The sequence below is a fragment of the Tasmannia lanceolata genome, unplaced genomic scaffold (assembly GCF_043159265.1).
Source record: "Tasmannia lanceolata isolate RefF3 unplaced genomic scaffold, GAP_Taslan_0.1 ptg000013l, whole genome shotgun sequence".
Taxonomy (NCBI): Eukaryota; Viridiplantae; Streptophyta; class Magnoliopsida; order Canellales; family Winteraceae; genus Tasmannia; species Tasmannia lanceolata.
Window position 1 is genome coordinate 4,399,260 of NW_027518690.1, and position 23,436 is coordinate 4,422,695.

The 23,436-nt window shown below is 36.1% G+C and overlaps 2 protein-coding genes across 2 annotated transcripts; one reads left to right on the forward strand and one right to left on the reverse strand.

Annotated features, from left to right (window-relative positions):
• Positions 1 to 698: 698 nt before the first annotated feature.
• LOC143889561 (annexin Gh1-like) lies at positions 699 to 5,410 on the forward strand. Its single transcript, XM_077393817.1, has 5 exons — positions 699 to 853; positions 2,095 to 2,240; positions 3,305 to 3,523; positions 4,602 to 4,814; positions 4,915 to 5,410. The coding sequence occupies exons 1-5, from the start codon at positions 778 to 780 to the stop codon at positions 5,209 to 5,211; spliced, it is 951 nt and encodes a 316-aa protein (XP_077249932.1). The 5' UTR covers positions 699 to 777; the 3' UTR covers positions 5,212 to 5,410.
• Positions 5,411 to 8,217: 2,807 nt separating this feature from the next.
• On the reverse strand, positions 8,218 to 19,729 carry LOC143889562 (uncharacterized). The gene is made up of 5 exons (XM_077393818.1): positions 17,091 to 19,729; positions 16,801 to 16,963; positions 14,758 to 14,921; positions 9,615 to 9,873; positions 8,218 to 8,634 (listed from the first exon to the last, which is right to left on the reverse strand). Exons 1-5 carry the CDS (start codon positions 18,848 to 18,850, stop codon positions 8,527 to 8,529), a joined length of 2,454 nt encoding a protein of 817 aa, XP_077249933.1. The 5' UTR covers positions 18,851 to 19,729; the 3' UTR covers positions 8,218 to 8,526.
• Between the last annotated feature and the right edge of the window lie 3,707 nt (positions 19,730 to 23,436).

A 23,436-nucleotide genomic window follows, 5' to 3' on the forward strand; every position in this document is an offset into this window, starting at 1 on the left:
TAGATAAGTAATAAAAAGATGAGAAATTATATGATGGGTGGGCGTATAAAACCTTTACTTTTCAAAAAGTATGGTACAGCCCACTCCATAGGATGATCGGATCCGTTTGTTCGGCCACAACCCGTAAATGTAATTTGCACGACTAGGATCATTCTATAGATTGGAGGGTTAGGATCATCTAATGGATATCATTTTTGGGCACAACCTATTTACACTAACAAATGAACGGCTCGTATAATCCTATGGAGTAGGCCGTACTGTACCTTTCGAAAAATACAAGTTTATACTGCCGATAGGCTATGCGGACTTTAGAATCCATGTCTTAGTTTGAAAACAATGTAAAAGTGGGTTCATGGTCAAGTTGCTAAATACTCTACTAACAGCTAGGGAAGGCTAATGCTCTCATAGTAAGATTTTTAAAACCTGAAAATATAGGACGATCTAATGCTCTCTTGCTGTCGGAAAGAAGGATGAGAAATTAGAAAACGACAGCCTTTCTTCGCTGTCTCCCATCTACAATTCTGAGGAAATCTAAGATTCTAAAATCCGCGTATCCAAACGCCCCCGTAATTTCTAATAAAATACAAGGGTAAAAACCTAAAAGGTTTGTTCGCCTCGTTATCAAAACATAGTAGTGCAAATATAAATTTTAAGAAAATCTAAACTTTCTTTGTATAAAGATTTGTTTACCATGCATTTCTTCGACTATTTAAAGCAATCCTATCATCACCTCCTTTCCCATTTGCTTACACCCAAAAAAAAAAAAAAGATTGAAAAATGTCGACTGTAACATTTCCCACATCGATCCCTTCTCCGATCGAAGACAGTGAGCAGCTCCACAAAGCTTTTGCAGGTACCCATCAAAATCAAAGTTTGTTTTGTGTTGATATGATATTTTTTTGTTCAATTAAAGATTGTTGTTTGTTAGGATAACTTTTTTTTAATTTTAGATTAGCATTTTGTTTTTTGTTTTTTGTTTTTTTTTTACCCAATTGCAGTGTTAGTGGATCGGAATATGAGAGGGTGATCCGTTTGGAAATGGTATTTGTTGAACAATTATTCTGATATTTTGATTGTAATATTAGTCTATTTTTTTAGGATGACCCACATCATAGGATGATCCAAACCGTCCATTTGATGGGTCACAACGCAAAAATCATTTCCACAGGATGATCTCGACCCTCCAATCTATAGAGGTTTCCAATTATATGCAGTTTCTCTATAGATCCGAGGGTTGGGATCATCCTATGGAAATGATCTTTTGGGCACAGCCTAGCTGTTGGGTTTTATTTTATGCTGTTATTTTATAGACTAAGCTGAATTTCATGATTTTGTATGTGCAAAATCCAATTGTTATACTAAATTGTGCTTACATGTTTTTTATTGTCCTTGATCATGAGCCATCAAAGATTTTGTACCAGGCTTCTAGTAAAATGATAGTCTGAGGTCTATAACTTTTGTTAAAATTGAGTCATTTCAGGTTTGATTTGTAATTTCTTATTAGTTTTTTTAACCCAGAATTCATCTAGGAACCCAGGCCGGCACCTGAAATTTTATTGACAGAAATAAAGAAGTACAAGAGGACATGCCACCTTGCCTCTAAAACCCTTACAAAATACTAAAGAAACCACACCACAATATAAAATACTTATCTAACTCGAACATTAGGAATACCGAGCTGATCACATCTAACAGCCCCCCTCGTGTATCTTGGGAGATCCAACCAGTTCCAAAAAGTTTCATTAAGTCTAGTAGAACAAGCATGATTAGTCAATGAATCTCCAGCACAGTTACCTTCTCTATACTTGTGAGATATGAACTGGTTCATGCTAGAAATGAGAGAGTATACCTTTGAGAAAGAAATAGATAGAACATGGATGCTTATTGTTGCTTTTAATGAGTTGATACTAGAAGTGTTACAAATTTGGCCGAAACATTTCAAAGCAAATCATTTTGGGCCCACCCAAGTAATACTCTGGACTTGGGTTTTTCATTATCATGGTGATATGCTTGTAACACATGTTTTTGTGTAGTAGTAATTCTGTCATGTTGGAACTGAACTGACTGTTAGCCAATTTAATCAATCTTTTGCAGGATGGGGAACAAATGAAAAGTTGATCATATCCATATTGGCCCACAGGAATGCAGGACATCGCAAGTTAATCCGCCAAACTTATTCTGAAACTTATGGAGAGGACCTCCTTAAATCACTTGAAAAAGAACTTACGAGCAACTTTGAGGTGAGTTTGCTTACCTGTAAACTCTGCACATGCAAGCTTTTGCAAAATAATTTTATGCAGTGGCGCAATTGTCTTGCCACCAAATTCCTGTTCTCTGGGATCGGGAATTTGTGTTTCACTTTCCTTTTCATTTGATAATTTGCAAAATGTATGAAAAAAGATGCAATACCATTCCAAAAAAAAAGAAAAAGAAAAAAAGATGCACAATTCTCTTACAAAAGCACCCCACCTTTAGGGGGTTGGAGATGGAAGACGGGGGATTACCTTGGATGTTAAGTTATTCAACCATATAACACGTATTTGAAGTGTACAAATCTTCAAACCCCAGCATAATGAGATGTTAAATAATTTTTTTTCACAAATTCAAATATGAATAAAAGATGTACTGAAGCTGTTGACAGTAATAATCTTACACTCTACAAAACCACACAAATACCTTTACAACCTTTGATGTCTCCATGTTCATAACGACTTGGTGGTGAACAACAATTGTCTTTTTTATCTTCCAAGATAGATCAATTGCTTAGCACCCCACAAATTCTGGGACTTTCTTTGAGGCTGGCGGCCGATTTATATTTAGATGTATCCAAGAGCAGTGTGCCCTGATTACTTTTGGTATCTTCAATTTTCTTCCAAGCTTGATTTTTACATTCAACAATGTCCAAGTATTTTAGCTTTGTGTAGGCCATTCCTTAATTTCCATGCAATTACTTGGATGTTTGCAGAAGATTCACATTGTTGTATAATGTTTTGTTTCTATTAATTGATTTACTTTCAATTGCTTGCCATCTGCCCATGATTCTTTTTGGGGGTGCCCTTTTGGTTTCTAAATACATCAAATGAAGCTAGAAATAGCATCCTGGTTTCTTTTCTTCTTTCTTTTAATCGATATGGATTAGATTTATCATCTATTATCCTCTGATGGCTTTACTCTGATGAACTTCACTGGAATCAATATGCATTCCATTATGTTTACAAGTGATTTGGCAAGGCCATTTCTTTAATCACTATCTTGCTTATAAATATGAAAGTATTTGTGGGTTGAAATTGTTTTCCTTGAATAGAAAGCAATATTGCTATGGGCATTGGATCCTGCGGAACGCGATGCTTTGTTGGGAAATGAAGCTGCAAGGAAGTTTAATCCTAGCAATCATGTTTTGATAGAAATAGCATGTGCAAGATCTTCCAATGAACTGTTTGTGGTGAGGCAAGCCTATCATGCTCGTTATAAGAGATCACTCGAAGAAGATGTTGCAGCTCACATAACAGGGGACTTTCGTAAGGTACGGCTTTTACAACAAGAAAAAATGACACTAGCAATGCACATATATTGAAGGAAATGGAGTTCTAGGCAATGCCAATATTGAACGAAATGGAGTTCTAGGCATAGGGGTGCAACTTGGGTCGATCGAGTTGAGCTTTTACTAAAAAAGTGAATTGGAATCACCCTGAACCTGACCCAATTTTATTGTAAAAGTTAAACGACCCGAGTTGTAACTCTATGTAGGCATTACTTATTAGACCGAGAAGGGCAATTAAGAACATGATTCGTTGTCTACCTTTTATAATCAAGGTTTTAAATGTCGGTTTCGGCCACCACGGAAACTTTTCGGTTTCTGTGGAAATTTCAGCCGAAATCATATAAAACTTTGAGAAAAATTTCGGTTTTAAAAAAAAATAATAATAATAAATAAATTTCCACCGATATAAAATTTCTCTGGAAATCTTTAAATTTCAGTGGAAATCTTTAACATTTCGGTTGAAATTTTGTAAATAAGGGTGAAAAGCAAAATTTTGGGGAAATCATGTAAAACTCCGATTCTATGTACTTTTGGTTTCGATCCGAACTGTAATATTTTGCTGAATTTTGGATTTCAGCCGAAATTTTAAACTATGTTTATAATCAATTGTGTATGTTGAGATTTGCATTGGCTATTGAGGTGCGCCATGGATCCTATATATTATTAAACAGATTTATAATTGACAAAAAATGGTGACTACTAATCAGATATAGGTTCTTTGTCAAAAGCTTTGCTTAGTATTATGTTATGACATTTTATGCTTTCTTATTTATTGCATTTACATGCTGAATAAATGCCTTGAGATATCTGCCTGAAGATTTTCGTGACCACAAAAATATGGGGAAAATGAAAAGAAAAACATAACGCAAGGCAGATTATAATGATTTGTTTAATGGAGATTAACCAATCCCACTCCTCAAATTTTTACATATTTGATAATATGCACACCTTATGTTCTTTGATTTTTTATTAAAGCTTTTAGAAGATTTATATTATTCTGTTGTAATTGAAAAGTGTGCTGGCTGGATGCTTGTTAATGCTTTATATTCTCATATTCCAGCTTTTGATGCCTCTTATAACCTCATACCGCTATGAGGGAGCAGAGGTGAACATGACTCTGGCAAAATCTGAGGCTAAAATACTCCACGAAAAGATCGGTGAGAAGGCTTACAATCACGAGGAAATCATCAGGATTCTGGCTACAAGGAGCAAAGCACAACTTTATGCAACATTCAATCACTACAACAATGAATTTGGGAATCCAATCAACAAGGTTTGTACATTGCAACTTTGTATGTCAACTGATAACAGAAATCTTTCATCTTGATTGAGTTTTATCAAATTACAACTGAACTTCCATACTGTTTTTCCAGGATCTGAAATCTGATCCCAAGGACGAGTTCCTCTCTGCTTTGAGAGCTGTAATAAGGTGCATGGTTTGCCCTGAGAAATACTTTGAGAAGGTGATTCGACTCGCTATCAATAAGACGGGAACTGACGAGGGAGCTCTTACTAGAGTCATTACCACTCGGGCTGAAGTTGATATGAAAGTGATTAAGGAAGAGTACTATAAAAGGAACAGTGTTCCACTGGATCATGCCATTGCCAAGGACACTAGAGGCGATTATGAGGACTTCCTTCTTGCCTTGATCGGACATGTTAGCTCCTAAGCGTTTTCATGTTATATGACGAATAATCTGAATTGGGTGTTGTCTTTTTTTTTATCGGTTTGATGTCTAGTGAGTATCTGTGTTTGATATCTAGTATATGAGCGTATATCTGTTGAATGTATGTTGTCTTTGTAAACTCTGTGAGTCCCTTTGGGTCTCTTAGTTTTGGGAGATGAATAATGGCTTTGTGATTATAGTAGCTTGGTTAGTACTAGTATGTCGTGTTTTATATTGGTTTTTCAAAAATCCTTTTCATCTATCATAATCTTATCATAGTTTTGCATTATGTGGGTTTTTCAAAAATCCTTATCACCTATCATTTTCGATTGGGATTTCGGCCTCTTTAGTTGAAATGGATAAGCTCCTTAGAGACTTGTTCCTTCTTCAGTTTGCACCTATGGAAGGAGTGAAATAACTATATCTTTGACGAAAGAAGCAAATCTGTTAAAGTATAATGATTAAATAAGGCCATCTCCATCAACTTAAGCTTTTGGAGTAATTGGTTGTTTCACATGGTACAGAGCAAAGGTATTGGGTTCAAAACTCCTTCATATTAAAATTCCACATCTAATGGCCAACACAAAAGAGGGGCCACACCCACACGTGAGGAGGAGTGTTAAAGTATAAAGATTAAATAACGCCATCTCCAACAGCTTAAGCTTTTGGTGTAATTGGTTGTTTCACAAACTCGTTGGAAAAGATTATCGTGAAAATTAGAATTGAATTACTAGCATGGGTAGAAAACAATTGTTTGCCAAGGTGACCCCATCTTCTATAATGCTAGCAAAAATGCTCACTATTGGATTGCCCTCCTGTAAACTTAAGTAAGGCCCTGTTTGTTTGAGATTATGAGAACCGATTGTGAGCCCCAAACCTATTATTGAGCTCAAAATTACATTTTAAATTTGAGTCCAATAATAGGTTTAGGGCTGGCAATCTGTTGTCGTAATTTGAAACGAACAGGGCCTAAATTTAACTTTGATGGTACCTCCAAAGGCAGTCTAATCAGTCTACTGGTTGGAATTGAAGTTGCCTTTAGAAACTACTCAGGAGAGGTGCTCAAGTGAGTCACTGGACCGTGTGGTGTGACAAATGCAAATGAAGCGGAAGTAAGGGCTCTTCTCATAGGCTTAAGCATTGTCAAAGAGTATTTTGGTGGTACTTACATTATTGAAGGTGATTTAAACAATGTGATTTCATGGGCTAAAATTCCTCCAAGAGTCCATTGCATCACACCAATTATTCTCAAAATCAACGCGATAATCCCTCTTTGCATCATTGTTTGAGATTGACAAACGGAGTTGGCAAATTAGAAGCTAATCAACTGGCGCGAGAGAGAGAGAGAGAGAGAGAGAGAGAGAGAGGCTTTTTTTTTTTTTTTCAAAATAGTTTTTTCAGGCTATTGATATTGGTATTATAACGTTTTGATATATGCACTAACTCAGCTTGTTTTTTTTATTATTTAAACAGTTGTCAAAGATAATCAGTTTCCAAAGAGCTCTCATAAGCCAATTAAAAAAGAAAAGACAAGCTGAGTTTGTGAAATTGTTAATACACGGTAGTGCCAATATCAGTAGCCTTTTTTTATTTCCTCTGCTTTTTAGTCCCATCCCCATCAAATCTCTCTTTTTCTTCCTTGTCTCTTTTCCCCTCTCTCACACTAGAATATGAGTTTATCAAGTCGTCAAATCTCTCTTTTTCTTCCTTGTCTCTTTTCCCCTCTCTCACACTAGAATATGAGTTTATCAAGTCGTGGGAGATGGGCAAGGAGGGTGGGATGGGGGAGAGAATATAGAGGACATTGGTGAGGACATGACAGAGAAAAACTCCATTCTAATTGATTTTTTCCCCCTCTTTCCTCATATTGTTTAGCCACTTGGTAATCTAATTTCCTATAAAAAAGTTGGTGATTCAATGTTTGATTTTGACCAACACCTTCTTATTTTATTTTGAATTACCATATAAAGATTGAGAAGGATTTGCAGGTTGCCTAAGTAGAATGTGTCAAAACAAAGATTTCTGGTGAAACATATGTGAACCAAAAGAACCCTACCCCTAGTGAAATGGGTTCATATGAAAGTCACAAACTATGGACTACCAATCCAAACCAAGCGAACTGATGAACCAGGTAACACAAGAGGACACTATAGAAAGGTCTCGTATCAGATTGCTATGGAAAAGGTTATGGACTTAGAAATAATTAATTTTTTCGCTCATTTCTAGAGTGGGGAGCCTCATAGGCTAGAGAGGGGGGAGCCTCATAGGCTAATTGGACTTCAAATTAGCCTTGTAGAGAAGGGCTTATATCCTGGGATATTTATTTTTATTTTTTATTTTCAAGTTTATATCAGGAAAAAACTAAAAAAATAAAACATTAAAATATATGATAATTTAATATTTAAGAAGAAAATTAGGACAACAAATAATATTAAGATATTTTTTGCAATAAAAATGAAACATGTCAAGATAGTGAGGAATTATAAATATGCAAGATCATAATTATTGATACGGATCATTTCCAAATAAAAAGGTAATATTTGTTACCTTAGAACCAGAATTGATGTGGATTATTCAAGAATCGAAGTCGATTTGCTTTATAAAAAGAAGATATCAATGAACCTCAAGATATCCGAGGGATTTTTTAGAATATCGGTAACATTCTGAGGATTTTTTATATTAAAAATCACAAAATATGGCGATATTTTTTAAAATATCAGAGATATTTGTGACTATGGTAATTAGGTCGGATCGGGCTTGAATCAAACCATTCATTCTATAAGAAACCAAAGTCCAAATGGTGTTTGGGTGATAATTGGAAGTTAGCAAACTTTTTCTATGGGTGCTTCCAAATGGTCAGAAATTTTCCCTTCTTCCCAATTGCGCAAGATAGTACTAAACAACCAAATACATCATCAATTAGCTGCAGAATAAGATGGTAAGAAGCTATGTATAACACATTACAATAGCAGCAATTGGAGCAGAACTGAACTATTCTAAGACTTCAAATGGAGCAAAACTGAGCTTTTCCAAATTAGAAGGTTAATCAGATTCCAGAATACCATGACCCAAGAATAATACAATGATGATAGGAAAGATAATCATAAAATTCACATGGCATATTTACGTGCAACATAAAGCAAAATTGCTTATTTTTACACTCTACAATTTCATCCATGTCATCTCCATGAAACCCAAAAGTCATTTGAGTTTCTTTAGGGTATCATCAGACTCTTACAGTTGATTTTCTAAATCCGCAGACTACAATATGCTAGTAATCATGGAGAACAACATGATTCTTACCACAGGGAAAGTACATCACTTCTTCAAAAGGGTCCTCGACAAAATCCTCTTGCAATAAGGGCTGTTTCTTAGGGCCGCTGTGTGAGGTCGGATGGCTTCAACCAATGAAGCGTAGAGAGGACCCTGGTTTGCAATCAAGAGAGAAAAAGTGTGAGATTAGAAATGTTTGTCCATCAAAACTTGAATATACCTATAGGTAAGGTTGCAACTTGGGTTGGGTTTTACTCGACCCACATTGACCCGAAATAACTTGGGCCGAGTTTAGAAACCATGGGTCTTGGGTCGGGTCGGGTTTCAGGTTGAAAATCCCAACCCAATCTCAGGTTGTGTTGGGTTTAAAGAAAAAAAAAAACCGTAACCCGAAACCAAACCCGACGTGACCTGAAATAACTCGGGTCGGGTCGGGTTTCAGGTTGAAAAACTCAACCCAATCTCAGGCCGGGTCGGGTTTAAAGAACAAAAACTCAAAACTCGAAACCCGACCCGACTCTTATAGGTGGACTATGACTTTCTTAAATATCTCTTGAATAAGAGACAATTATTTTCTATTATTATTGATATAATTGGTTCCATTGAGTTGATCAGGCTTGAGATGTGAAACCCAACCCAATCTCTGGTCGGGTCAGTTTAAAGAACAAAAACCCAAAACCTGACCTGAAAATAACCTGGATCGGGTTTAGAAATCATCGGTCTTGGGTTGGGTTGGGTTTCAGGTTGAAAAACCCAACCCAGTCTCAGGTCGAGTCGGGTTTAAAGAACAAAAACTGAAAACTGGAAACCCGACCCCGACTCTTATAGGTGGACTATGACTTTCTTAAATATCTATTGAATAGCATTACAAATTATTTTCTAGCATATTGATATTATTGTTTTCATTGAGGTGATCAGGTTTGTGATGTGAAAATGTAGTTTCCTTTTAAAATTCATGCACCCAATGGTTTTAATTTAGAGAGTTTTGGTGTGTAGATTTGCTGTTTTATACAATCTTTGATACTAGTCACTATCCTAAGCTAAACTTTAAAGAGAGAAATAAGAGTGAGATTACAACTCTTTGTCAATCAAAACTTGAATATACTGTAGGTCAAGTTTGATGATACTGATACCTTGGAAACTTCCAGAGCAGATTGAATGACATAGTTTGCATATGGGTGTTGAAGTAACTGCTCAAATTGAGAGGTTGATAGCAATTCATGAATGATCCTTGACCGGCTTTCATCTCCAAACACTTTGAGACATTTTTCCACCACATTACTGCTGTATTTCTGCACCGAGAGGTGTATGTAATTTCCTTCAAATTGAGAGATTAAGGTTGCATTGGTTGATGGGATATTCAAGTCCAAAAGATATTGCATGGCGTAGTTTCTGAAACGCAACAGAAAAGTTTCATAAGCTTGAGGATGCAAACAATCCAAACAGTGACCACCCAAAACTAATTGGCAAAATAGCAATTAAAAGTCACATATAACTGTTTTTTAATGGAACTTGTCACATATAATTCTCAACTCAACTCAACTAAGCCTTTGTCCCAAACTAGTTGGGGTCGGCTAATGAATCCTTTAGAAAATTTTCACGAAGGTGAAAGAGTCTACCTGGCTGACTGGCTCAAATTGACTAAGTCTAATCCTTGACACCAGTTGGGTTTGTCTACATGGAAACTGTCACATATAATTGTGAAACTAAAAAAAAAGGAGGGATTAAACAAGTGCTTGTATCCAACTTTTTTTTAAACTGAAAAACTGAGAAGGATTTGGGAAAATGAGTAAATGGTGGATTAGTATCTATATCAAGATGGAAATAGCAATCAAATAAGAGACTTCCCACGTGATCATTTTAAAAACATGCTTATTGGTGTTTGACGTTAGAGGCACATATGGTGTGCTTCCACGCATTGCAACCATGGGAAATATGTGACAAATTTTCTTTAGAATTGAAATCCTCACCCGCCTTTACAATGGAAATTTGGAAGTGATTATCCAAATACGCTGAGGTAAGATTATCTCAACCCAAAACGGCACAGAAAAGGGAAACATAAGCGATACCAGACAACATTTCCATGGTCGCGACAAATTCTCCTTGAAGTGTTTTGTTAGAACATAAAGACGGTTTATTAGTCTCTCTCTCTCTCTCTCTCTCTCTCTCTCTCTCTCTCTCTCTCTCTCTCACCCTAAAAAAACCAATAACTCTAATGCCATCACCCATTTCTGTCATATTCCCCATAACCCCCAAAAAGCCAACTAGACTCACTCTAATGCCATCTCTTCCATTTCTGTCATCTTCCCCCAAATCCCAAAAAACCAATGAAACTCTAATGTACACCAGTTTTAATAATGTCACCCATTTAAAACATCACTTCCCTTTCCATGGATTTTGGACAACCAAGCACCCTACAATTTCTCTCCACTTTCTCTTTGCCAGTCTGCCATGCCATTTCACTTCACACCCAGGGAGACAACTAACGCAGCCTTAGTGAACTCAACAATAAAGATAGGATAGTACCAAGATTCAAGTTTTAATGGGGTAGGAGCTGACCTCCATGCATCAGAATGAGGTAATCATAATGAGACAAGTAGGTTTACAATTGAACGTAGTTTTATATGCTTAGCCAATTAACATGTAAAATGGAGTATCAAAGACGTTGGAAGCTAAAATTCAAGACAGCTCTAACCTTGTTCATATGCCTAGTGGGAAATTCCCAAGAAAGATATCCAAGCCAGTAAAGCATTAAAAGGGTGCTATATGGTGTCCTGTCATTCCACCACTCTCCCCATAGGGGTGACAATTTTTCCTTTATCTAAGAGTGTTTTGTGGAGATATATTGGGAGATGAACACAAACAATTCCAAAATAGATGACATGAACCCTCCCACTGAAAATGAAGACATGGTACAACATGACAGCTATACCAAGTCAAAGCAGCCCGATGAACGTTTTAAAATAGAAAATATTGCAGATATATCCCTCATACAATATATACATGTACATGTAGCAAGATTCAACATTTATGGGATAGGGGCTGACCTCCATGCATCAGAATGAGGTAAAATAAGGAGAATATTAGAGCTAGAAAAGATTTAAGGTTTTCTCAAGGCATTTGAAACCGAGGTCGAGTAGTGTGCTCTTCCTAGAGGTCTTCACAAGAGATTGGGCTACACTTTCAGTGGAAGGGGAACTGTCTAACATGATATAGGGGATTCTAACCACAGCACGGGTCCTTACAGGCTTGCATCTATGATTAATTACATCCACAATATTAATAGAAGGAATAATATTTAATTAGACAGGTAAATCTTGTGGCTTTCAGCCTTTTTAGCAAAAATCTACCAACATAGCTACTCTTTGAAACAACTCTGTGCTTCACTACTCAAAGAGTTAACCTACTTCTTCATTGTTGTATTGAAGTTTGCCTGCATGCCTTCTCCATCACATTATCATCATCACATCCATTGAAATTAGGATTATAATTCGGAAAACATTCATGTCTTATTTGATATTTGGTTCGAAACTTGTCCCCTGCACAATATAGGCATTGGAAATCCTCGTTACCTTGATCAAGGACTTGAGAATTTCAAACAAAATAATCATCTTCCAATAGTGATCCACATGGAGCTCAATCAAGAGGCAGGTTCTCTGATCTATTTTGGCCTTTGACGATTGAATCATTACAAAACAAACTGCATATTCATCATTTGGCCAGCAAGTGTGTCTATCAATCTTGGCGTATCTTGGAACACTTGTTTGGTAACAGGAAGAAATTGAAGCAATTCTTCTCTCCCTACGAATTCCTGCTGGTTTGACCCTTCAAAAGCCCATGACACATCATCTTGATCAGATCCAAACTTCTTCCTAGATCAGCCATAGAAACACACAAAAATCACAGATTTCTAGGCTCTGGTTCCAATTTGATGCAGAAACTACTGAAATTAAATAAATAAAATCTCCCAAAAATAAGATAGGGAATGGAAGAATTGATTGGATCAACCTCTAGTATTGTTTGATTGTCATAAAATGTCACGAGATATCAAGAATAGGGAGAAAAGAGGTTTACGGGTGAAATGATTGTTAGTCGACCTAATTAGGTCGACTAACATATATATGATTATTACTACAGGGAAAAGATAGAAGTGCTCTTGGGTACGTAATATATGAAAATACACATTATACTTTGACACTCCCCCTCAAGATGGAGCATATATATCATCCATGCCCAACTTGGAACACATAAGAAGAAAAGGATTCCTAGCAAGAGATTTAGTAAAGACATTGTCCAACTGATCCTTAGACTTCACAAATGACTTACATATCTTCTTACTCATGAATCCATCGTGAACAAAGTAACAGTCAATCTCGACGTGCTTCATTCTCTCATGGAAGATTGTATTATTGGCGATGTAGAATTACTGCTTGATTGTCACAGAACATCACCATAGGTTTATCCGATCCAACTCCAAATTCACTCATAAGAGTTTTTACCCATATCAATTCTAATGCAATATGTACCATTGCTCTATATTCAACTTCTGCAATTGAACACGCCACAACATTTTGTTTCTTGCTTCCTAATGATATATGTTTAACTATTCCCAATTGCCCTTGAGAGTTTTATAATACTCACACAAGGATTTGTCTCCTTTTTTTCAGCATAATAATATCCTCGTATAATTGATAAATTCTGTAAATATTTTTACCTTCGGAATAGTGTTCTCCAAAGGCTTCTCACACGGTTTCAACAATGCTGCAATAAATAACCGCGGAACTAATCGAAGGCTACATGCTATTAAACAGACATATCATCAGATAATTATCTTTCATCTAGTCACCATAGTCTTTGGCATTAGGAGGATCAGATGTTAAAAGATTGAACATACCTTTGGCACCAATAAAGATCTTAAAAGATTGAGCTCAAAAAAAAAAAGGTCCATTCAGTGTAATAGACGCGATTTGTTGGCAGACCAAGCTACCAGATACACTCACAATGAAAGAAGTAAATCACAATAAGTACATCACAGAACTGTTACCAAATCTGATCGACATGAAGGGCCACGATCAACACAGGCAACAAGCCAGTAAATCGCAATTAGCACATCACATAAGCACCACCAGAACTGATTTACACAAACCACCATGATCAATAAAGAATAATCATCGATAAGAGGTTATAATCCAGAGAAGAAATGAGATAATTTAATCTCACACAACGCAACAACTGACCATTATGGTTGTTGCACGGGAAGGGTAAAAGAACGAGAACTTTAGGGGTGATCATATCTGATATAAACGAGGGGAGGGGCTGATCAAATCTAATTTGGAGAGAAAGGGGGCGAAATGAGAGAAGGGAAACAATCAGATCTGTTTCAAAACACTCCTTCCAGACCTTGGATCAACAAAAAAAGAAAAGAAGAAAAAAAAAAGGCAAAAAAGATAAAAAAAAAAAAGAGGAGATCAAATCTGATTTAGATACGAAAAACGTGAGAAGAAAGTGATCAGATCTGATTTGGAGATGAAAATAGTCCTTTCCTTTTAGGTCTGCTCTTGTATTGTTTTGGGACAGAAAGAAATGTCATGGAAACATTTGTATCATATTATATAGAGGGGCATCTAGTCATGTCTTCAAGAAGAGAGAGAGAGAGAGAGAGGTGGAGCGTGGGTAACAACATTCAGTTTAGGGTAAAAAATCAGATCACATGCTCTGATACCATGTTACGAGAGAAAAAATACGAAAAAAGGGAGGAAATGGAGAGAAAGAAGTCAAATTAGTCGACCTAATTAAGTAAACTAATATATATATATATATATATATATATATATATATATTATTATTATTATTAAAGGGAAAAGACAAAAGTACTCATGGGTACTTAATGTCTTCATGAACAGTAAATGATGATAGTATGACATCTATATGCACCACATAATTGCAGTGACTACTAGCGATTTCTGCAACATAAAAAATTGAAGATAATAACAAATGGATTAGCCTATCACCGGGATTAATATTTATTGGGATTAATATTTTTAAGTCTAGGTGTGCTATAATTTACGACCAGAGAGTCATCCACTTTCACTAGTCTTTTGGGACAACATGCCTTCAATTATCAAAAGTTCGCAAAAACTGCTTCTGTCAAGAGGAATTTTGACGGAAAATGTTGGTCTCAGAAATTTGCGTGTTTCATATACAACAAAAAGCGGCATTGACTTGGTGATTTCATCCAAATAATAACCCAACGATTAAAAAAATCCAAATAATTACCCATATTCGTCTTGAGCAAGGAGAAGCCCATTGGTAGAAATTTCTGCAACCAGCCTTTCTCGATTTTTTCCAGTTGAATGACCTATGCAGCGTTGCAAGACACAGCATCCATGTTGATGAGTTGCAATATCAACACAATATTTTGCAGCTGCAGCAAAAATAAACTGCCAAAAACACCATATGAAGGTGTTAATATTTGACTGAATGAAAACAGATCAGGTTCAAGAAGAAAAGAAAATAAATGCAAGGATTTAAAATGGAAAAGAATATCTGGTGAGTAAATAAATCAACAAAATGTTATTTTGCTCTTTAATGGATCACAAATAGTAGCTCGAGATAAAGTTAGCTCCTGAAGTTTTTTCCCCCTCAATAGTATTTGGGGTTGTGCCCTGCGTAGACTGGCTATTTTTTTCTTATCAGTAAACTAAAATTGTAGTAGGACCCATGTATTGGTAGTGAAGATTAAAGGAGACTGTTTGCTTGAGCTTTCAGCTGGTAATTGTCTTCAGTAGACTAAAGAAATGACTTGCAAAGAAACTAAATTTCTAAGACATTCACGGTACATGACCCTTCACACAATCAAAAGATTGTCTCCTATATACTTAAAATGTTGTGTCATACTCATATACAACAATAGTACATGAGTAGTTCAATAACACGCTAGAGTTAGGTGCTAATGGTAATCTGTTTTTTTTTTTTTTAAGAAAATGAAAAAATCATATTAAGTCAAAAGGGTAACATGAAGCATTGCTAATGGTAATCTTTCTTTCTTTCTTTGTTTTGAATGGCAGGAATTTTTTTTAAAAATGGGAAAACCCATGACTGAGAAAGAAAAATACAAGAAAGCAGAAGCAAAGCACTCAATACAACCACAACATTGATTCTTCTTGTTAACTTACCAACTTCTCCAAAAGCTTAAGTTGTTGGAGAAAGGCTTTATTTATCTTTTATACTTTAACATTCTCTCGCACGTGTGGCCCACTTGGCAAACACGTGGCACATGTGGTCCCACTTTGGGCTGACCATCGCATGTGAATTTTTGCTATCCGGGAGGTTTGAACTCGACACCTTTAGCTCTGATACCATGTTAACTTACCAACTTCTCCAAAAGCTTAAGCTGTTGGAGAAAGGCGTTATTTATCTTTTATACTTTAACACTTCTAATCCCACCAGTCTAGTCCATTTATTCTCTAAGAAAAATTGTGTGTAGAAAATGTTCATATCAACCATATTTTCATAAATATCAAATGCAAACACCATCATGAATTCATAAAAAAGCAATAGAAATGCTTCATAATTGACAAAGATACAACTTCAATAAGATCACTAAAATTCTCCAAATCCAGCAAAGTCATCACCAAGAGCTAGCAACTGTAAAAAATGGCATTGGATGACATTAACTTTCGCTGATGTGGAACTGAAAGGAGCACTGCACCAAATAGTTGCCTTTGAAGTCCTCAATAAGATCAATGAAAGCCAATCTAAAACTAAAAATATGAGATAACCAAAGAAATTTCTTGTCAAGATCCTACTTAAAGGTATACTTTATTGCACAGAGAAAGGGTGCTCGATATAATACTATATGCTACAGCATTTACAAACTTTTAATCCTTGTATACAATGTGGTATGAATTCTGAATATGTTTCATAAATAGATGAATAGCGAAAAACAAGAAAGCAAAGAAGAATATTGAAGGACGTTTTAAGTAAATCTGAATGTTTGACAGACATTTTTGTATTGTATAAGACAATGGCAGAGAGTAGCTGGGCATCATCATAATAAGAGGCAATGTACAACTATTCGACGAAGACATTCTATAATTGTGCATGGACAAATGAACATGAATGGAAACCATCGCCATAATAATCCTCTAAGCGCAGAAAAACAAACACCATCATAATAAGAGGCAATGTACAACTATTCGACAAATACATTGTATAATTGTGCATGGACAGATGAACATGTATGAAAACTATCACCATAATAATCCTCTAAAAGCATAAAAAAACACCAAACAACCTTACAAAGAGGAGAATATATACCTTATTATCTTCATTGCTAAGACATTGCAGGCAGCGTTGGACAACATGATTGCCATTATTGTCCTTAATAAGATCAAGAAACCCCGGTTCAAGGGCCGAAATAACCAGCAAAATTTGCCACTGGGCTTTGAGAGTTTCTATCAACTTTTGTACCACACGAGTACTGAATCAATACAATGACAAAAATTCAGCATTGTAGAAGCAATGCAAACATAATAATAACCAGATAAGGTGCCACATATTTAAACAGAAATACTATATTAAAGAAAGCCAAGCTTTAAACAAGATACCCGTGTGTGTTTAAAGAGATTTTGACAAGCTCGCCAGGTTCTCCTGTAACCACAAGAATAATCTGCATTCTCTGTTCTTCATTGCACACATCAAATAACTTTTGCATGAGATAATTCCCAAATGGATCTATCATAAGGTCAATGACATGATCAATGATCTCATTAAATATCATTTGCACATCTTGGGGGTTGCCCTCATCGAATTTCCGTTGCAAAAACCGACAACCATTCTGATCTCTAGCAATAAAGTAAATGCACCCTTTGACTTCTAGCAATGAATTATACCTTGCTGGTATAGGTGAAGGGCAATCCATTTTAGGACTGTGTCTATCCAACTCAGAATCTTTTTCTTTTGAGCATTCCCTAGCAATATCATTGTAAAAGCCCCTCTTACAACCCCCCCTTGAAAGGTTATGTCCATTGTTTATCACATAATTCAAACCTTCCCCTTGTATGATGAAACTATCATCGTAACCAAAAACCTCAGAATTTCGCACAGCTCTCACAGAAGGTGATTGAGGAGCCCAACTGCGTGGTGATGCTCCCATCCTATCGTTAAACATAGGAAACCTATAATGGCCTAGGTTTCCCACACCCAAAGATGGCTTTGAGTGCATCATATGAGGTGAACTCAACGAATTGACCGCACCAAGGTCTCCACTAAAATCATTTCCGTGTTTTTGCAAGTGCAAAAATGAATCACTAATAGAAGGCTTGTTTACAAAAGGAACCATGTTTGGTACCTGAATTCCCTCATAGTAATCATGGAGCTGTAAATTATTTATCGCCTCACCGCTCGGATGCACTTTGGCTTGATTCCATGGAAAATTCGGCAAGCCTGCATACCAACCTGGGTACGCGAAAGGAGCATTTGATCGATGGGAAGAGTTATAAAAACCTGATAAATTACCCATATGGCATTGTTGCTCCAATCCCAACATAGACAACCTCCTCTCCTCATCTAGCATTGCCAAATTAGGAAAATCAGAGCATCTTAACCCCGTGTACTCATTAGATAATCCATTCCTACAATCCTCAAAGGGACTAGGTTTTACAACATTGCCACGGTTAGCCCCAACAGACGACCCATCATCGAAATGAAAGCCATACGAGTCAATCGAGTTTCTAATTGCGGACCGCTCGAACCTCACAGAATCTTCTTCATGTCTAATTTGCATTTTATGGAGCTTTTCGGAGAGATCCAGTTCATTCATTTGCATTTTATGGAGCTTTTCTGACAGACCCAGTTCATCCATTTGCATTTTATGGAGCTTTTCCGACAGACCCAGTTCATCTATCATCGTTCTATTAACGTTATTCCTGACCGAAGAATTGGGTAATTCCGATTCTTGCCACAACCCATACCCATTTGGGTGATGGGTTTTTCGAGGAGGTATTTGAAATTTAGTCTCCTCGAATGGCAATCTATCATCGTCTAGAGAGAGCCCGCCCGAGAGTGAGCTAGACGAAGAGCCTTCAGACGGCAGCGAGACTCCGCCAACAGGGGATACACATACATAGCCATGATACAATGGGTCATCATCATAAATGCCATGAATTTTCTGTGTGTGACTCTCACTATGACCATTCCAACTATGAATATTTTGTTCATGATTTTGTTGTTGATGATGATGAAGAGGGACAGATGTTGCCTGTGGGATCTCATCCAACAGCATCTCAAACTCCTCTTCATCCTGCCTTTCAAACTTCATGGTTCTTTTGTTTATTCCAATCTCTTCAAATTTTCCAACAAAAACCATAAAAAAAAAAAGGAATAACAACACACAAAAACAAAAAACAATCTCAAAATCCTAAGACCCACATCAGATTCCTAGTCCTTTTGTTTATTCCAAGTTTTCCAACCAAAACCATAAAAAAAAGGAAGGACAAACACACAAAAACCAAAAACAATCTCAAAATCCCAACACCCAAATCAGATTCCTATGCATAGTTCTTTTGTTTAGTCGAAACTCTTCAAGTTTTCCAACCAAAACCATTAAAAAAAAGAACAACAACACACGAAAACAAAAACCAATCTCAAAATCCCAAGACCCCCATCAGATTTCTAGTTAGATAGAATGAAAATAATATAATCTCAAACTCCTCATCATCCTGCCTTTCTAACTTCATGGTTATTTTGTTTATTCCAAACTCTTCAAATTTTCCAACCAAAACCATAAAAAAGAAAAAAACAACAACATACACAGACAAAAACCAATCTCAAAATCCAAAAACCCACATCAGATTTATAACAGATAGAACGAAAAAGATATTTTTCCAACCAAAACCATAGAAAAAAAAGGAACAACAACACAAAAACAAAAACCAATCTCAAAATCCCAAAACCCACATCAGATTTATAACAGATAGAATGAAAACAATATAATCGAAAGAGATTACCACTTTTTTTCTATGTGGGAACAAACATTGTTGAAAGGATTGAAATGGAGGGGTGAAAATTTTTCAATCGCATTTCGTTTTCATTTCATTTGGGATTTTGAGTCATTGAGAGGAGTTGGTGAAGCATGCAATGAGAAGAAGAATGGGAGAGAGATGAAATGGGATTTTATTTATACGATTTTTGGAGTATAAATATACGGTCTGTGTACAGTACAGACTCACCATTAAAACGACGGAGAAGCATATATATATATATATAGAGAGAGAGAGAGAGAGAGAGTGACTGTATATTGATTTTGTAGTGTGGTTATCAAAGATTTTGATTTTTCTTGATCTAAGGGAAGAAAATTGTCCACGTAGGCAAAAAAGATTTTAGAGAATATGGGCATCTTGATCTTGGGGGTTGGTAATATGACCAAAATACCCCTCCATGGATTATTATTATTATTTTTTATAATACAATATATGTACCCCTTATTTTAATAATGGCACTCTTCTTTTTCATTTTACACTACTTTATTTTTTTGTCAGGAATCTAAAAATGGTGTAAATTAGAAGAGTAACGCTTCACAAAATTAAATGGGAAATTATATATTGTCCCTCTTTTCTTCTCTGGGCCACCCTCTTCTAGTGTAAAAAAAGTAGTCATAGACTCATAAATACATTAACGGGGTGGCACGGAAGAAAAGGGGGCAAATATATCACTTCCCAAATAACAAATATTCAATAAATGGGGAATGATATCGACACAAACATGTTCTAATAATTTGCACAAAATCAACTTGTCTTTTGTTTTTTAATTGGCATGTCCGAGATTTTTGGGGAAGTGCAATTATTAAGACATAGTTGTGGGGATATCATTTCCATAATAAAATTGCTCTGCTGTTAAGGCACTAACGTTTGCACTACCATGTTTTAATAATTGTGCAAACTCAGCTTGTCTTTTCTTTTTAAATCGACTTTGAGAGCTTTTTTGGGACTGCAATAACTTTTGATAGCTGTTTAAGTAATAAAGGACAAGATGAGTTAGTACAATTATGAAAACATGGTAGTTCTGACTTGTTTTCCAAGTTTTGCTTGGAACAAATAAAAGAAAAAGAAAAAGAGAAATGATATAGTGCCCATCTAATGGACGGTAGTGGTGATATCATTTTCCTTTTTATTTTAGATGTTACTAATTTTGTTATGCTCATTCCTCTTTTAATATTCACAAATATAACTTTTCACCCCAATTTTTCAGCATTGGCACGCCTTATTTTTGTCTTTTCTTGAAAAATCAAACAAAGAGAGAGGTAGAAATTCAATCATTTATTGCAAAATATTTTAACAATACTTTGCTTTATTGGAAAAGTAAAGTAAAAAAAAGGGGTAAAATGCCTAAAATAGGAGTGGAGTTATCAGTTCCATTAGTATTTTTATATTTTTATCTTACCCATTAAAAGTTAAAATAAAGAAACATTTTTTTATTTCAACGAGGGTAAAATAGGAAACTTCACGAATATTTCTGCAAATTATATCATGAGATTTGGTTAGTTTCACAATTACAGGGATATGCTTTTGTTTCCATTAATATTTTATATTTGGGACTCCCACTGTACGATTATGCGCCCCACTTTGAAAGTGAATTATGGGCAGACTTTAACGCTTTTTGACCTCAAATGACGTTAACAGTGGGGCGCATTATCCTACAGGGTGGGGATGAAAAAATCATGCCTAACTTCATAAATATCTGCAACAGTTTTCCGAAGTATCTGTCGGAATCGCTTAAAAACAGAGACGCTCCACAAAAGAGGAGTAAATTTTGGAAGCAAAACTCCCAAAATACCCCTCTCTGATGGAAAATGTTTTTCTGAGAAATTTTTTTCTTTCCAGAGAAATTAGTTGATTATGGTTAATTTGGAGGGATATTATCTCTTTTCATGTGTGAAAAAAAAGTAGGAAATTTTATAAATATTTTCCTTTCCAAACTTTTCTGGAAAATTCTTGGAATCCAAACAGGGTATTTTCCGAAAATTTTTTTTGGAGATTTTCCACGGTGTGTGGCTGTATAGTGCAACATTTTTAAAAAGTACTGTACGGATCACATCATGATCCAAACCGTTCATTTCTTGGCCCACCAAGTAAATAAGTTGTCCTGCCAAAAAATCATTTCCATAGGATGATCCTAACCGTCGGATCTATAGAGGTCTCCTTAATGTGCAGTCCCTCTATAGATTTAGACAAAGGGTTAGGATTATCCTATGGAAATGAATTTTTGGTGCACAACCTATTTACATTGTGGCCAACCAATTGAACGGTTCAGATCATCCTATGAAGTGGGACCTAGTTCATAGGATGATCCGTACTGTTCATTTTGTTGGCTCATAAGGTAAATAAGTTGTACACCATAGATCATCTCCATTATTCCCTAAGAAATAAAATAATCTTAGAACAATATTCTGAATATTAAGGGTATTTTAGTCTTTTACCATGGGGGAGGGGGGGCGTATGTTAATTTATGTCATGCAGTAACAAAGTGGAGTAGTGACAAATATCTTCCTTCCTTATGAAGAAACCGGTAACTTTATAATACCACGCCACACGTGGAATAGAATCTTCCGTACACGTGTAAGTATGCCAATAAAAGAGCTGCTAGGAAAACGGATATCCGTTTTCGTTTAAAAATGACGATTGGTGGGACGCGTGGACAAAAAAAAGCCGATAAAGAGGACTAATTCGGCGGGATAAGTTTCTTTAGTTCTGATGGAATTACCAACATACCCCCATACGAGGACGGCTCAGATTTGAAAATTCAACCTTCAAATAGGGGTAGTTTTTGTCATTTAAAAACGAGAATCGTTCCGTTTACTAAAAATGGGGATCCGTTTTAGAAGAGTTTCCGTATCGTGATTATTAAAGTATAATTAAAAAATGAATGTGCTACTGTCACTCGCGCGACTTATTTTCCATGGAAAATCTTAACTGGGAAAATCGAGATTTTATAACTTCATAGGATAATCCAAACCGTTCATTTGATGGGCCACAATGTAAATAGGTTGTACCCAATAAATCATCTCCATGGGTATAATCTTAACCGTTCTATCAATAGAGGACTGCACATTATAGGAACCTCTATAGAACAGACTTTTACCAGATGATTTATTGTGGGTGGCCCATCAAATGAATGGCTTGGATCATCCTATGAAGTGGGGCCTACTGTACTCACACAGCCCTATCTCCTCCACTTAATTTGGCCACTTTTACCTTTATCCCCATAATGCAATTTTTATATCCCATATAAGGGGGCATAGGGCTGAATGTATTTGAGATCAAGGCCGTTGATCTTGTAGAAAGACCCAAATGGTCTCGGTCCCATTCGAATGAACATCCTGTGCGTAAGATAACTGACTAAATAAATCAACGGTGTAGATTCTCTTGGTGGGACCATAAACAAATCTTGATCCAGGCATGACGTGTGATCATGACCGTTGATTTTATATAACATCATGAGGAGAGAACTAAATGGTCTCGGTCCCATCTGAACAAAGGGTCCTCCCTACTCTTTAGAAAATTGAAATTACTTGATTCTCCAAGGCTACTGAAATTCTCGATTTCCTAGTACCAACTATCGATAATGGGACGAACTCACCTTGACTTTTCTTTCTTTAATTGGCTGGAAAACAACTGGTTAGATAATAAAAGACAAGGTCAGTTCGTGCCATTATCAAAACCTGTCAGTGAGATTGTGGGAACATCATCTGTAGCCATTCTCCAATAAGCTTTTGGAGTGAAGAAACTGCTTCAAAAATGGTTAGGAGACTTTGTCAGCTTTACCATCCACGAACCAACACACACGAAAATGAAATGCTCGTGAGTGAAATGACGATTTACCAATAGTACCAACAAAAAGAAAGGTGGGGTCCACTGACAATTTGGGGTGGGCCGACAACTGTCAGCAAATCTACGC